General features: G+C 44.7%; 1 protein-coding gene across 1 annotated transcript in view; it reads right to left on the bottom strand.

Annotated features, from left to right (window-relative positions):
• The window catches only part of TMX2 (thioredoxin related transmembrane protein 2), a 55227-nt gene that overhangs the window by 37510 nt on the left and 1459 nt on the right, over window positions 1-16258 (bottom strand). Inside the window, exons 2-4 of the mRNA XM_086953381.1 lie at window positions 10324-10384; window positions 4885-4998; window positions 904-980 (exon numbers count right to left, since the gene is read on the bottom strand). Coding sequence (XP_086809507.1) covers window positions 904-980; window positions 4885-4998; window positions 10324-10384 — 252 coding nt within the window. The remainder of the gene's footprint in view (window positions 1-903; window positions 981-4884; window positions 4999-10323; window positions 10385-16258) is intronic.

Below are 16258 nucleotides of genomic sequence, written 5' to 3'. Positions count from 1 at the left end.
TTTGACCTCTGATACCTTTAGTAGGTCTATGAAGATGCTTATTTTAATCCATCTGGAAATGTTGAAGATCAATCTATTCTCGGTAATGTTCATAAAATTTCAAACCAGAGGAGAAAGTCACAATGAACCCAGGATTACACAGCAGAACCTGAAGATGGTAATAATAAAGGGGGATTCTGTGGGTATACAGTTGACATCATCATGAGACACAGACGTCTGCGGTCAACATCCAACAACGATGGTGAAATAATTCACGGCATGTTCATTTGGAACGGGGAACCTGTCATGTCACATAGGATGGGAGAGCTGGAACCTTGCTAAATGCACTAATACGCCTATATTTTTAGTTCCATTCAGCCACATTATAAGGACTGAGAAAGAATCATCAGACCCACACAGAGAAATTAGCAATAACCCACCCCAACAACTATTCCACTGATTAGCCCCTAAGAAGAGCACTGTACAGGGGAAGAATAGCAAGGAGGGGGAAAAACAAACAACATCACCTCAGACTTTTGATGACTTTTGTTTTGCATGTTTTAACTAGTGGAATTCACTGAGTTTATAGAAAGTTACTCGGTTTTTAAATGGCCTTGGGAGCCTGGCCATGTTTTACTGGACAGCTCTACCACGCGTGTTCACAGCCAGGTACAGTGATGGTTTGAGCGTATCCTAGACTGGAGTAACCATCAAAGCTTACATGAATCGTTATCACCTGGAACCTATCTCATGATGGAGGGAGCAAAAGGCACGGGTGAAAACCTGGTCATTCTAAAACATTTCGAAGTTTCACAGGTAGTGGATAAATGCACAGATCCAGATCTTCACTGCATAAGACACCAAGAAAGATGCATCCCAGCACAGGCAAGACTTCCACACCTAGAGGCACAGTTAAGCACTTACATCAATGGTCTTGTCGTTGAAATATTTGATATATTCTGGTCCCATGTAGAGAGGGGGCGTACAGGTCATCAAGAACACTATAGGCAGGAAGAAAAAACACAAATTTTAGAAAGATAGCACTGGTATAAAGACTGTTCAGTACTCAAGGCTAGTGGGGTGAGAAGAATTAGGAGCATAAGGCTCACACTTCAGTTTGCATATGCAATAAACAAATCCGTTCAAAGAGTAGATCAACACAGAGCAGGAGGGGTGAAGCCGTCAAACAGGACCTGAGAGTGAACATTCACAGAATAAAGAGAGGAGAGGAGTTCTCACAGACTGCTCTCTTACTGAATACAAAAGGGGCTGTGGTCGTCATCTGCACTTCAGGACTTGACTATCACTGAATACAAGGGGGAGACCGACCCTTTAGAAAAATGCCCTAACTGACTGCACTATAATAGAACGCAAGGACTGGGACGAAGCATGGGAGAGTCCGACACACTCAACATGGACCTCACACATTGAACCATGAAGGAATACAAAGCAGCAGGGGTCTTCAAAACACACCCAACAGTCAAAAGCTTCAAAAAGGGTGTAACACACTGAATGCGAGGTCAATACTATGAATGTGTACATCGAAGGCTGAACCATAACTAAATCATCGCTGAATACAGGAGGTGGTTAGTGCCTTTGAAAAGCGTATGACAGACTGGTCCATTGCTGAAGGAAGAGGGTGAAGTCTAGAAGGACCACCTTTCATATCACTGAAGAGGGGAGCCAAGCCCTTGGGAACAAAAGCCTCACACACTGATAGGGACCACAGGCCTTCAACAAAATCATTCATTGAATAGAATAGAAGGGGGCGAGTGGACACCACGACTGTAAAAGTGTCTCCGGGAGAATGAACCATTAACTAACTACACAAGGACCTCACACGCTCAACCACGAATGCATAAAGGCAAGGTGGAAATTTACAAACCAGCCAAAGCGTCAACCCCGATACAAAACGGAACCAAGGCTTTTTAAAATGTTTATGGCAAAAAAAATGCAAAACAGGAGGGGTGAGGCCTATGAAAAGGGTAGAACAGACTGAACCATCACTGAATGCAACAGGGTTAGCTTGCAAAAATAACATTATAGACCAAAACATAACCGACTAGAGGGGAGTCGAGTCCATGAATAAGGAAGCACCACAAATGTAACTATGGAAGGGAGGACTCCAACATCCCCTGAGACTCACACGTCACTGGGTACAAGAGAGGCGGAGAACTTCAACGAGGACCCCTGAAACCGAACCACTTCAGAATACAAGAGAAGAGGTGGAGAGGACTTAAATGAGTACATCACACGTTGAACTTTGAGTGAACTCTTCAACAAGGCGGTCAGTGCCTGAATAATCACAAGACAGAGGAGGGTTTGGTTCTTAAGACTCCCTTCCACCCCACCCCATTTCAGTACACCATCGCTGAACATTGGAGAGGATAAAGCTTTCTACGGTTACACTACAAGCAAAACCATTAAGAAATATGGAGGGAGGGGCTAGGTAATTAACAGAACTCTCACCACACATTTTTTTTAAAAACATTATCTTCTCAATCAAGAATTTTTCCCCATATATATATATATATATATATATGTGTGCTTGTGAATATATGCGTTTTGGCATTACTGCCTTGGTCACACACAGTGTTTTTATACACTCTATTTAAAACCCCAGGAACCTCCGGTCATATGATTATCAGTGTCTAGTGCCACTGAAAACGGACTCAGGTTTTACTTTTTCAACAATGGATTACCAGATTTCAGCCTCATGTTTCAAAACGGAGAAAGTGTTATGATTAAATTAAATTGAAACCATCTAATTCCAATCACGTTTTGAAATTAACGAATTCGACATTTCACTTCTGAGTTTGTCAAAAATCATTCCCCATCATTGGTTGCAAGTGCACAATCAGATTGAAAACATCTTGTTGCTCTTGTCACCCGGATTTCTCAGGTCTCATGCATTTTTCTAAATGCTTTTGTCCCTTTAGACCACATATTAACAATCATATGTAGGAAAATGGAATAAATCATCAATAAAGTGCTAGTTCCGTACTGTTTTTTCAAATCACTTTGTTTGAAAAGTTTGACATTTCTAAAAAGTCTTCGTGACAGCGGTTTTCAGTTCTGTTCACTTGATGACAAGTATCTTGTTGGATTAAATCTCCAATAAATCTACAGATCAACAAAATAACCTGCAAGTGCAGTTGTTTGCGCCTCATTTAGTGAGTCGTATATACAAATGCAATTCCCCACTGTCCAAGCAATAAAGCGCGAGTGCAACACTATCGACTGTATTTCCATATTGTCGTCCTCATAATCCAATCACACGAGTGGGGAATGCGAGTGCTTAATCCCATTTCATTTTTACCAGAAACCGAATCATTGGTTGATTAAACCAATACATTTGTAATCCATCATTAACCAAATTCGCTCCTGGAGATTAGTTATACTGGCGCAAATAGTGAACGGCCTAGTGAACTCATTAGATTCACATAGTCTCAAATGTGATATATTGATTTGATTATGAGTGATCTACCTCATCTACGCCCCTCCTCCTACCACGGGGCTCCTTCATCATGAAACAATTCATTTGAAAATCGAGAGCAACTAATAAGGATATAAGGATGTATATATATATATATATATATATATATATATATATATATATATATATATATATATATATATATATATATATATATATATACATATACACACACACAAACACACACAGGATAGTACAGAAAACCTTTTGAAAGATTGTCACTTCATCACCACTACTATTACTCGTACCCTTCTCCAAAACTACCCAAAGATGTTCCACTAACACTGCGAAGTCCTACTTCTGTCACTCTTATAACCACACATTCTACAAACAGACACCAATTATAACCAACATCCATCCACATTAATAACAACGGGGGGACACAGCGAGAGATCTAGGCATGATATGTATGAACATGTACATAATATTTTCATGGAATAACTCCAATGTAAATATGTCTTCTATTTAGATACACACTACTGTGTTATATCTTTAGTATGTAATAAATGCTTTCATATTTTTTACTCTGTTCATAACAGTATTGAAACATTACTTGTCTTCAAAGCCCAAATATATAGGATGTTCCTTTTTGTTGTATGTATTCCAAATTTCGTAATATCTTCAGATTCCCCCGTATATTTTTGACACGCGTTTCAGTACCAGACAAAAGTGTGGTCATGCACCTTCTTCAGGGCGCTCATAAATGCATATCCCAATTACAGGGGGAGAAAAGGGGGGGGTGGTAACACAAAAGTGGCCACGATCCTAAGATCAATTCTGAAATGTGGCAAGGAAAAAAATATTTGCCACTACTATAAAAGGAGATAGTGTTTCATATAATCCATAGCAATTAACTGCTAATCAGCGGGCAAATGTGGACATAGATATTCGAAAAATAGATAGCTCATTCATCCGCATGGTGTCCACAAAGTAGGGCGCCCTGGTTGTTTTGGTTTTCCAAGCACTGGTATGAATGCACGCTCTTAACCGTTAAATCCACATATGCTGTCCAATGCTGCAATCACGAGCTCGAAATTCCATAGAACACTAGCTCCATCTATAGCAGTGGAAAATATTTTTTCACCAAAGCGAAGCATGAGGGATAGTCTTACCTAGATACGGGGTGAGAGAGGAGGATTCTTACCCTGGCTACGCATGAGACAGAGCGAGCCTTCCAGAAGACAGTGAAACAGAGGTGAAATAAAAGACGATTACCCAGGTAGAAAGTGATCTAGAAGGAGCAAGCCCTGCCTACACTTGAAGGTGCAAAATGGGGGTTCTTTACCTGGGCACGGAGCGAAACAAAAAGGGCGAACCCTTGTCAGGCACGGTGAGATACAAGTGAACCATTCAACAAGACAGAGTGGGCTCAAGCTGGGAAAGAGGAATCTAGAGTGGAGGGGCCTTACCTAGGCACAGGGTGAGATAGAGCAGTCCCATCCGGATGTCCAGGCGGAAGAAAAGAATCGCATTGGCCACTTTACTGAACATGAAGATGTTCCCCATGTGCTGCTCAATGGTGACTGTAAAGACAAAAAATATCGAGGAATGAGAACAAGAGCAGACAAAAAGGGAGACAAGAGGAAGGATGAGGCACAAACAGGGTGAGAAAATGAAAACAAGAGAAATGAGAAAAAGAAAGATGAGACCACGAACATTAGAGTGTGCGATCATAAAAATACAACAGAAAGGGGAGAGTGAGGAAGGATAACAGCAGCAGAACTGGAAGAATGATAAACGACACTCGACAGTGAGACAACGGAGAAAGAGGGACTACCACAAATCACATGGCAAGTGTCAAAGGACAAAACTGGAAGGGGCGAAAGGAGGAAAGACAACAGAGATCATAAAGTGAAAATATGAAAACTACCACAAGAAAAAGAAGAGTGAAACCACAATGGTCATAGTGAGACCATGCCACAAAGACAACATGGAATAGGAGGCAGGAACTTTCATCTCATGGTGAGACTATGAAACCTCAAGGAGGAGAGGTGAAGAGAGGGAGAATAACAATGACAGGACCATGAGCACAGAATCGAGACATTGGAGAAGAGCACAGCAAACACCACAGAGGAAGACATGAGCACACACGAGAAGACAGTACTGGCAGGCCATGAAAACGTTATAAGCGGGTGAGAAAGAAAAGGCAGTCAACAGTAGAATGTGAATCCATGGGTGTAACAGGTGCCCCAGCGAACATCCAAGGTATGAGGCCACAGGAACGCAAAGCAAGGGAGGAAGAGAAACACAAAGAGGATGAAAACAGAGAAGAAAAACAACAACAGAACATGCTGGATACATCTGAACGGTGAAATGACAGGGGCCACAAACAACACTTAGCGTGATTTAAGATCATAACAGGAGGGTGGGAAAAGGTGGCATCTCAAACTACAAAAGAGTGAGCTGTGATCATTGTGTGAGGCAGAGAAAGAAACAATCTAAAGTTAAACAGGTAGAGTTGCACAATAAACTGGCCCGAGACCCGACAAGGGTAGGTGGACAGAGGACACAAAAAGAGACTCAGGAAATCATGGTCAATGGCAGCAGGTACGTTTCGTTAAAAAGGGATTAAAAAAAAATCAGAACCTTCTTGCTATAGGACATTTCTTGTCCATTAATTCATGCTGCCTTTCCACATTTCATTTTTCCTCCCAAATTCTACAGCAGTGTTTTGAGATTAGACTTCAATGTAAATTTTTTTTTTTATAGTTTTGCAAAATCGAATCAAAACGGTGAATGATTTGGATTGGACTCCACGTGCAGAATAAAAGGTTACTGGTAAAACCGACAGCGCGGTCTGTTTTATAAATGAAATGACAAGTCTGTGTGTATGGATGGGTGAGCAGGTGAATGCAAGAATTAGTCAACGGTTGGAAATGAGTGACTGTGTGGATTGTTGACAGAATGAGTGTCTGAATTAATGGATGATTGAGTGAGTGAGGGCATGGATGGATGAATCTGAATGCACCAAAGAATGGCTGTATATGTAAGTGCATAGATGAACGGCTGAGACAATGGGGGAGTGAATTCAATGAATTGCCACCGTTATACATGTTCATATTCGTACCATCCCTCATTGCTTCGAACTGTGTGTACAGGTTTGCCGGATCACTCAGGAATCCTCAGTACATCTCTCTCAAACTTGAATGCAAATTCAGTAATCTTGCTCTTTGAATGAGAAGGAGATGCACGATAAACCACCCCTCCTCCCCCAGCGCCTTGAGACCCTCAAGAGTGAGAAGAGCGCTTCACAAATCCCACACTGATTGATTGAATGACTACCTAGATTTGCACCATTACGTACAAATCTTGCCAGTGTCACTACATTCGCACTATCGCATAATAATTCAAGCAGCATGTTCAAGCCTGCACCATCCCTCAGGAAAGCAGTGCTTGTTCAGATCGCTCACCGTCCTCTACAGATAATCAGATGTTCGATGTGCCAGTCCGCGTCTGTTGATATTTGCACGGACAATCAGAAATCTTGCCTGGATGCCAGGATTGTACCATCACTCATGAATCCCTAGAGCTTCTTCGGATTTGCCAGCAGGTCAGGAATGCTTGGTGCATGTAGATATTTTCCCCGTCTCTGCCAGAACTATGACATACTCGGTTTCCACACATTCTAGATTTGCACTAATCGGTCAGTAGTACTCGCGCCATGCTGATATTAGCACAACACAGAAATCTTATGCGCATGCAGAACCTCGAGGTTTCCTCCCACTAGTTCAACTTGGTCTTATCACGAGGATCCCATAAAGTGGGCGAGGCCAGGATTGCAGTCTGCACATGGAGTTCATTTGTCCTGGCCATAGGGAGCGACACAGCCACATTCTGAATAAGGGGAGCGCTCCTCCTGCAGTCGGCTCCATGTGATGGTCATGCACGCTGCTCTGCACCCTCGCTCAAGGTTCACTGCCCGGTGGCTCCTGAGCTATGCATTCACCCAGTACAGACCTGAGTTAGGCATGTCCACACCAGATGCCTGTCCACTGCAGTCACATCAACTGACAGTACCTTGTAGCTGCTGAGGCAACAAGGGTATGGCAGCTAGGCACCGGTTTGGTGATACCGAAACAAGCGTCTTCTGCACCTCTTGATTTCCGTAGGTTATAAACTCTGGAGGCTTTGCTAATTTGTTATAATTTGTTTAATATCTGAATATCTTTAGCTCCTGCTATTATGTGCTGGCAGACCTAGGTGTAATCTTGCACGTTGTTGAATTGCTTTCAAGTTTGGTTACTTTTAATTTTTGACTTATAATCTCCACAATCATTTAAGTTCATTGAAGGTGCTTTATGAGGTTTTTGGTTTTGCCACCATCTGATCTATGTTCTGCTGCCATGGAGACAGCTAAACGTTTAACCCGAGTGAGGACATCTGCAACCTGCTCAACCGAGGCTTTGATGTGATGGTGGCTACGCGTTATAGCACAGGGGCACCGGCTTTCGACCTGTACCCCGGTGGTACGAGTTCACCTGGATCTCCCCAGTAAGGTCTCTTCTGTTCCTTTAAAGAGTTGATTGTATTCTTTATGCATGTAAGAGGTGTTATTCACAGGTGGCCTGATGAATTGTCTGGTCCACTGGGACCCAATATGCATGGTGCACAAAACGGTTTTATCCTTTCTGTGAGCGGACAGAGTCCATCTTGGACACACCCGTCTGCCTATACGTGCTTCTTGCCCCCATTCTTGAAACGGGAGGGCCTGGTGGGTCAGCAGATATCCAGCTCACTCCATCTGTCCAGAATAGTTTTCACCTATCCGGCATGCCCATTGTCGAGTCTGCGTCCCAAAGCAACAGGAAAAGCGGCAGAGTTCAGTCTGAAGCCAATGCACATAAAATCTACAACATGAAGTCGGCTTCCTGTGGAAGCTGGGGTCATTAGTCTGTGATCTCAGGCCTTGAAGACAGACATGATGCTTCTACAGGACTGCACGAGCCAAAGAACGTTCAAAAGCTGCAGACATCTGAGGCATTCCCCCATGGGGCACCAGACAGGCAGGACATCAGGATACTGAGAAGGCCTGCACAAGAGTGGAGGGAAAGAGCAGGTCTAGCACTGGACACTCTCCAAAGCTGCCACTCTTCCAGCAATCTGGGGTTAAGTCTTCGAACCAGCCTTGCTGTGACACGAGAAGAGGACAGCATGCCTGCCTGCGCAGGGAGCGCACCTCACCTAGCAGGAGCTGGACTGATCCGCGGGGAGACCTGCACAAGGTCCTGCTGGTTGCAAAACGCACTTGAGAACATCTGGACAGACAGACAGACATTGCCCAAGAGCCAGGGGACTGCCATAGCCCAGCAACAAATAAAAACCTACAGAAAAGCCCCATCCGTGTCAGGTGCTGCAGCATCGAATGCTGTTGATTTGAGGCGTGCATCAAAGGTCGGACTGTCCCAGGCCCATAAGGTGGCTGCATTCCCCTTCATCCGGCCCCAGAAGACCTAGGAGGCGGCTGGTATTCGCACCACCAGCAAGAAGCCAGTAATGTCTGCTTTCGGTGACCCGGATTCTGTTGGAATTATTGTCAAGGCCATTACGGATCTGAAGATAATCAATATTTATAGTGACAGTCAGGGCCGACCCGTGAACATCGGTCCTAGGCAGACTAATGCCTCCCTTGGCTGTTACCGCCTCTGGAAAACCTAGACTGTAGTTGTTGGGCTACAGAAACCTAAAGAGCAAGCACTGGCAAAGCCAACAGGTTTTGCCTATGCAAGATCTATTAGTTTTGTCAATGGCCAGCGATGACCACGTCATGCTGCCTTTTTCCCCTCAAAGCTATGTTGCTGCAGTGCAATATGTGTAAAAACAGCGTGGAGGGTTCATGAAGGGGCAAATAGTACGAGGAAGGAGGGCAGTTGGTGGGGAAACAAACAACGGACAGTAGGAGGGTGATGGGGTGGGTGGGAAACAGACAGCGGGAGGGGAGCAACAGAAGTATCCTGCGGATAAGGCAAGGGGAAGAAACGCCAAAGGACAGCGGAGGAAGGGTGTGGGGAGGGCTGTACAGTGGGGTGCACTCATATAGACAGTGACAGAGTACATGACAAAAAGCAAAAAATGATGTTGAAAAAATAACTAGAGCAGCGTGTGGCCATCAGGATGGACACTGGCCACAAACAGGAAACTGCAATGAGTCCATGCTCCACAGAAGGGACGGAAGCCCCGGGAAGAATGCAGGAGGTGGCGGCAGCGGGCCGGAAGCAGGAGGCGTGACCAGTAAAAAGCAAGGAAACAAGAGTGACGTGGAAGCCAACCAATGGTAAGTAATTGGTGGGTTCCAAGCCCAGTTACAAGTTGTTTGTTAGCAGCTTTTGCTGACTACTGTGGCCCAGTGGTAAACGACAGTGCACAGATGACACAGTGCTTAGTAACCACTGACTGCCCTGAGCTTGCACCGAACATGCACTGGTTTTAAATGAGAGGGTGCAGGGGTACAAGCTCTGTCTGTATCTGTGGTCGAAAAAGAAGACATGGCAGTAGGAAGGAATAGGACATTGATAATCTGTGCCCATACTTGCATCCGACCTCATGGACTGAGCAGTGGACAGCTCACAGATAAGAGAGGCAAACCACAAAGAAAAGCCAAAAATGGCATAGAAAATAAGGCACGAGGGAGAAGGCTGGAGGGGGAGGAGAGAAAATGTGATGTGTGATGGGGACAAGGAAAGCAGATGGAGATAAATGCTCAATCAGCATGTGGCATACGGGGAGAAAACTTCCAGAAAAAGACTACACATGCCAGTATTGGGATGTTAAAGCACACCACAGACAGCAGAAAAGGAGCAAGTGCTCCCACTAAATAAACAGATATCTTGGAGAACACGCATTGGGCTTACTGGAGCGCCGGTTCTTCATCATGACGATGGCGCTGAGGAACATCAGGATCTCGACCTCCCTCTGAAAGAGATGAAGAAGCAGTCACAGGAAGGCAGCCATTAGAAGCTGAAGCAGGAGTGGGGGTAGGCAGCGCAGGACCCCCTTTTACAGAGAATGAGAAGACACAAGGCCGGAGAGAGCAAAGTGCACAGTGAATAATGGTGGTTTATGTGACGACAAGATAAGCAGTAGAGAATCAACCATGCACTTTACGCCTATCCCTCAAACCTGTTGCACGTGAAGGAGAGAACCTGTGTTCAAGTCTTACAGTTTCACTATTGATCACATACATTTTACACTGTATTGCCAGATTTGCTGGCAACTTACTTCATAATTGCATCTTACAATGGGTCAGCCTGGATATTTTCCCCTCATTCCCAGCGCGCAGTAGTGGCGGAGGACACCATGTCTTATATTCATGTTATATTTTGTAGGAGAAACATTTGTAGTCTTCATGGATGTTTTTACTTTTAATGTATAAATGTGTTATTTATTTCTGTGAACTTTTTATTGTTTCAGGGGTATTTTGCTTTTTTATTGATCACTATGGCTCCTAACTCACAACAATGACATTGACTGCAGTAAAATGGTGCACAGATCACCAGTGTACACTGAGGGGGCTCTGAGGCAGGAGTACTGCAACAGGTACCACGGGGGGTGCGCGGCAGGTGAAAGACTGCCCCAAGAGCGCTTCTCAGATATAGGGGTACAGTGGCACAGGTTTGGGAACCCTTCTAAAAATAAAGTTCTGTGAAACAGGGCCGAATAGTAAATGTCAGAGCTCCTTTGAGAGCGTAGAGTTGTTGAGAGCATCCATCTACCCCCTCCATGAGTAGGGGTGGGAGACCAGCCCCAGCAGAGCAGGCAGATCAAAGGCCTTTCCTTGGCGATGCTTGGGGTCCAGGACTTGCACAAAGGCTAAGGGACTGGAGACTGAAAGGCAGATGTGTTAGTGGGCTGTGCAAAGGGATGGAGGAAAGGTTAAATTCCAAACTGTAGTCTATCGAGCAATGTGTTGCCCCGAAACATTGAAGTGAGCAAGAGTTATTAAATGCTGAAGCACCACAAGCATCTCGCACCACAGAAGCCCTCAAAGAGTCTGTTTCATGGTTCAAGTGAGATGTTCCCACTGCTTGTTGACCCTTGGTGATTTTAAGTGTACAAACCCAAAGCTTTATAAAGAAACAGCTCTCCCGAGGTGTCCTTCTTCAGGTTTCATCAATGCGGGGCACAGCGGATGTGTGACTCCTACATTTCACGTTAGATTCTTCTGTTTCTAAGAGTGTGTAACTGAGGCACTACCAAAGAGACAGCACAAACACAAAATATTGACTTGATGTGAATGGCAACCCGTCTGATATTTGCAAATAATTGAACAGAACGTGGTGCAATCTGCAACGTGTGAATGGCTCTCTTATGAAGGTCGTTTAAGAAGGAATCTGCAGAAACCAGTGCCCATTACACTGCTTGAGGTGAAATTTCATAATCCCATCTACTGTGGTTCTGTCGCTATAATACATTATTTCTTGTCGAGATGCTTTAGCAAATATGTGTGGTCACCATGACTTTATTAGCATATAGGTCACAAAGTGTGAGCAACAGATACAGGATTTCAATAGTGTCCTTGATCACTGATTAAATGAGGTCTTAACGAGTCACTGCGAAGAGAATTCAGAGCCATCAACAAGTGGAATCGACAAGAGCGACAGTCATAGGTAAGAAACGCAAACAGGGTCCACTGCTAGGGAACAAAGGAGACATCAGCACGTCTTTGCTTTTATTAGCACCACATCACATTCTGCGGACCCGGTTTTGCTTTAAATTACTGGTATAGTGGTATAATGTTAAACTTCTCTGCATAAAACCTGTGCCTGCTTTGGATTCAAGTCAAGTCAAGTCATAAAATGTATATAGCGCACTACATACCCAGAGGGTTTCAAGGCGCTTAGGATGGGGAGGAGGATTATTTGTCAAATATCCACGTTTTAAGCTGCTTTCTGAACGCTAGGTGATTCTGGGTGAGGCGAAGGTAAGCGGGGAGCGAGTTCCATGTTTTGGCAGCCAGGTATGAGAAGGATCTACAATTGCCAGCTTGGTGCATGCAGTAAGGATACAGTGTTTCCAGCACTGGGGCTTTTACGCGGCAATTCATCCTCCCTGGATTTGTTATCACGACCAGGCATGCAGTGTGTTATCAAATGCCACTGTGCAGTGTATTTTTTCTAAGTCGTTCACAAATTTCCCTGGAAATGCCTGTTGCGCATAGTTGAGGGATGGTAGTAGTTTTGTCCTCAGTACTCTTTGAATGGCTGTTGTTGTTGGACTATCTAAAGTAGCGTGTCATTTGCAGAGGGCATAGGTGACCCTTTTCCCTTTCTGCTGCAGTTTGTGGAGATGGACCCGTGGGCGGCCTGTTTCAATCTTGAAGTGGAAGGGCCACTTTCGGATTAAATCCATCTCACATGAACTGGAGTATAGAAGAAAAGGCAAAGTCGCACCAATGGTGAAAGACTCACAATGTTTAGAGTAACATTTTGAGGTGGCTGGACATCTGGATTCCTGCACCAATTGTGCTTGATGATCCGGGATCCCAGTTTTATACCGTGACATCTCGACCGCCAGACAGACACAGAAAGCTTTGCTACAGGAAGACGCCATCGAGTGCGTAGAGCACAAGCGGAGAGAGAAATTCCCAGTGAAGAGCTTCCGCTGCTGCTTTTATTAGAGGAAATCATGATCGGTGAGACCAGTAAGGGAACCCCGTTATCATTTCTGCTGCTTCTTCCTGAATTCTGAAAAGCATCTGAGCGATAAGAGGCAATGGAGGAAAAGCACAGAGGAGTTGATGAGGACATGGTTGTGATTGTGCGCCCGCTTCCAGATATCCTGGTATAGGAAAGTGTGAGAAAAACCTCAGCAGGCGAGTGTCTCTTTGGGAGGCAAACAGATCTATAAAAAGTGTCCCAAACTTAAGGCACGTTAGGGAGAACACCCGTGTAGAGAGGGATACATGTTGAGATGACAGGAACAATATGTTGTATTCTCTTTCCCTCTGATGTGAAATGGCCCTTAAAGACAGTAGATAACCTTCTGCCCAAAATACTATATGTTGAGACACCAGGTTAACAGGACCAGAGCTCAATCTCCTGTCTGTTTACATAAGACATGGCTACTGTGTTGCCTGCTTGTTTAGCATAGGATGGATGCAAATCAGTTCCAAGTGCAACAATGCCCTGTAAATAGCTGATCTATCTCTCCAGTTGGAAGACTTGAATTTTTCTGAACTGGCCATCTTCGGTGAAACATCCTAGAGACACATGTTGCCCCCCACCCCTCCTTTCTGGCATATATACCGTGATTATTAAAGGACATGGTCGTTTTAAAGGAAAGGCCCTCCTCAGAATCTCCTAGAGAAATGTGCAAATGCCATCGGCACGATAAACACTAAAGCATGTATGTACCCAGCAAAAAATATCCATAGTAGCAAACAGCGTAACCCAAGGTTGGCAAATGGCCACCTTCCTCCATACCCGCCTCAGCAATGAGACAGAAGGGAAAAGAACAGAAGTGACCCAGGGGAAGCATCCTGGGTGGGACTTAGCTTACTTTTTGTTCCTTTCTCCAATGATAACTGGGGCGAGGAGGAGGGACAATGCTGCCAGGACACTGCATTTTGAGTCCTATGGCTTTTATGCATCAATTAATTCACCTTATATTTGTTATACCAACTACGCAAGCATTAGGTTATCAAGAGCCCATTGTGTACTGGACTCATGGTGTCCCTATGACACAGAATGAGGTAGGAATTCTAAATGAATGCCTCGCGCATGAAATGGTCCAAATGGCAGTTACACATGGGATAGTGAAATAATCCGGGATCAAAGTGGTGAGAATAAGATCACAAAGAGTCCCCAACATGAGTGAGGTAATCAATGATCACCATCTGAGGAAAGGGGTCATCATGCGTCACAGCTATGGTATAACAGGAAAGTGTAATCAACCGGGGTCACAAGCATGGGTGTAGTCACCAGGTATCATATGTGCATGTGGAGTCACTGTGTGGGGAAAGACTAATCCGGGGTCACTGCCATGGTATGTGAAGCTGACAGGGGTTGCTGCCATGGATAGGAGAGGTCATTCAAGGTTAGGAAAGATATCATAGGCCATCCTCACAGCATGTATGTTTTGATGCCACCAAAACACCTTGATACTTTAAGATTTCATTTAACGGACCAGTACACCGTGGGATTTGCAGTCTTGCTTCAAGTGAACTGATACAGCTAGAAACAATGAATGGTGAAAGGGAACCCAGTACTGGAAGAACTGTATCCAGAGTGGAGTCATCTGGTAAACCCAATAATAAGGTAATTTGCTAATTATAAGGAGTCACAAGCAGGTGTCATCTGGTAACCCTGGTTATAAGGGGTCATAAACAGGTGGCATCTGGTAACCCTGGTTATAGGGTGTCACAAACAGGTGCCATCTGGTAATCCTAGTTATAAGGAGTATACTCTCGTTATAAGGGGTCACAAGCAGGTGTCATCTGGTAACTCTAATTATGAAGTGTCATCAGGTAACCCTGGTTATAAGGGGTCACAAACAGCTGCCATCTGGTAACCCTGGTTATAAGGGGTCGCAAACAGCTGCCATCTGGTAACCCTGGTTATAAGGGGTCGCAAACACGTGCCATCTGGTAACCCTGGTTATAAGGGGTCGCAAACAGCTGCCATCTGGTAACCCTGGTTATAAGGGGTCGCAAACAGCTGCCATCTGGTAACCCTGGTTATAAGGGGTCGCAAACAGGTGCCATCTGGTAACCCTGGTTATAAGGGGTCACAAACAGCTGCCATTTGGTAACCCTGGTAATAAGGAGTCGCAAACAGGTGCCATCTGGTAACCCTGGTTATAAGGGGTCGCAAACAGCTGCCATCTGGTAACCCTGGTTATAAGGGGTCGCAAACAGGTGCCATCTGGTAACCCTGATTATAAGGGGTCGCAAACAGGTGCCATCTGGTAACCCTGGTTATAAGGGGTCGCAAACAGGTGCCATCTGGTAACCCTGGTTATAAGGGGGTCACAAATAGGTGCCATCTGGTAACCCTGGTTATAAGGGGGTCACAAACAGGTGCCATCTGGTAACCCTAGTTATAAGGGGTCAAAAGTAGGTGTCATCTGGTAACTCTGGTTATAAGGGGGTCACACACAGGTGTCATCTGGTAACCCTGGTTATAAGGGGTCTAAAGTAGGTCATCTGGTAACTCTGTTTATAAGGGGGTGACAAACAGGTGCCATCTGATAATCCTGGTTATAATGGATCATAAATAGGTGTCATCTGGTAACCCTGTAACCCTGGTTATAAGGGGTCGCAAACAGGTGCCATCTGGTAACCCTGGTTATAAGGGGTCATAAACAGGTGCCAACTGGTAACCCTAGTTATAAGGGGTCAAAAGTATGTGTCATCTGGTAACTCTGGTTATAAGGGGGTCACACACAGGTGTCATCTGGTAACCCTGGTTATAAGGGGTCACAAACAGGTGCCATCTGGTAATCCTGGTTATAAGGGGTTACAAACAGGTACCATCTGGTAATCCTGGTTATAAGGGGTCACAAACAGGTGCCATCTGGTAATCCTGGTTATAATGGGTCATAAATAGGTGTCATCTGGTAACCCTGGTTATAAGGGGGTCACACACAGGTGTCATCTGGTAACCCTGGTTATAAGGAGTCTAAAGTAGGTCATCTGGTAACTCTGTTTATAAGGGGGTGACAAACAGGTGCCATCTGGTAATCCTGGTTATAATGGGTCATAAATAGGTGTTATCTGGTAACCCTGTAACCCTGGTTATAAGGGGTCGCAAACAGATGCCATCTGGTAACCCTGGTTATAAGGGGTCA

This window comes from Lissotriton vulgaris, chromosome 1_2 (assembly GCF_964263255.1).
Source record: "Lissotriton vulgaris chromosome 1_2, aLisVul1.2, whole genome shotgun sequence".
NCBI lineage: Eukaryota > Metazoa > Chordata > Amphibia > Caudata > Salamandridae > Lissotriton > Lissotriton vulgaris.
The sequence above is the reverse complement of the archived record's forward strand: the minus strand, read 5'-3'. Positions and strand labels throughout refer to the sequence as shown.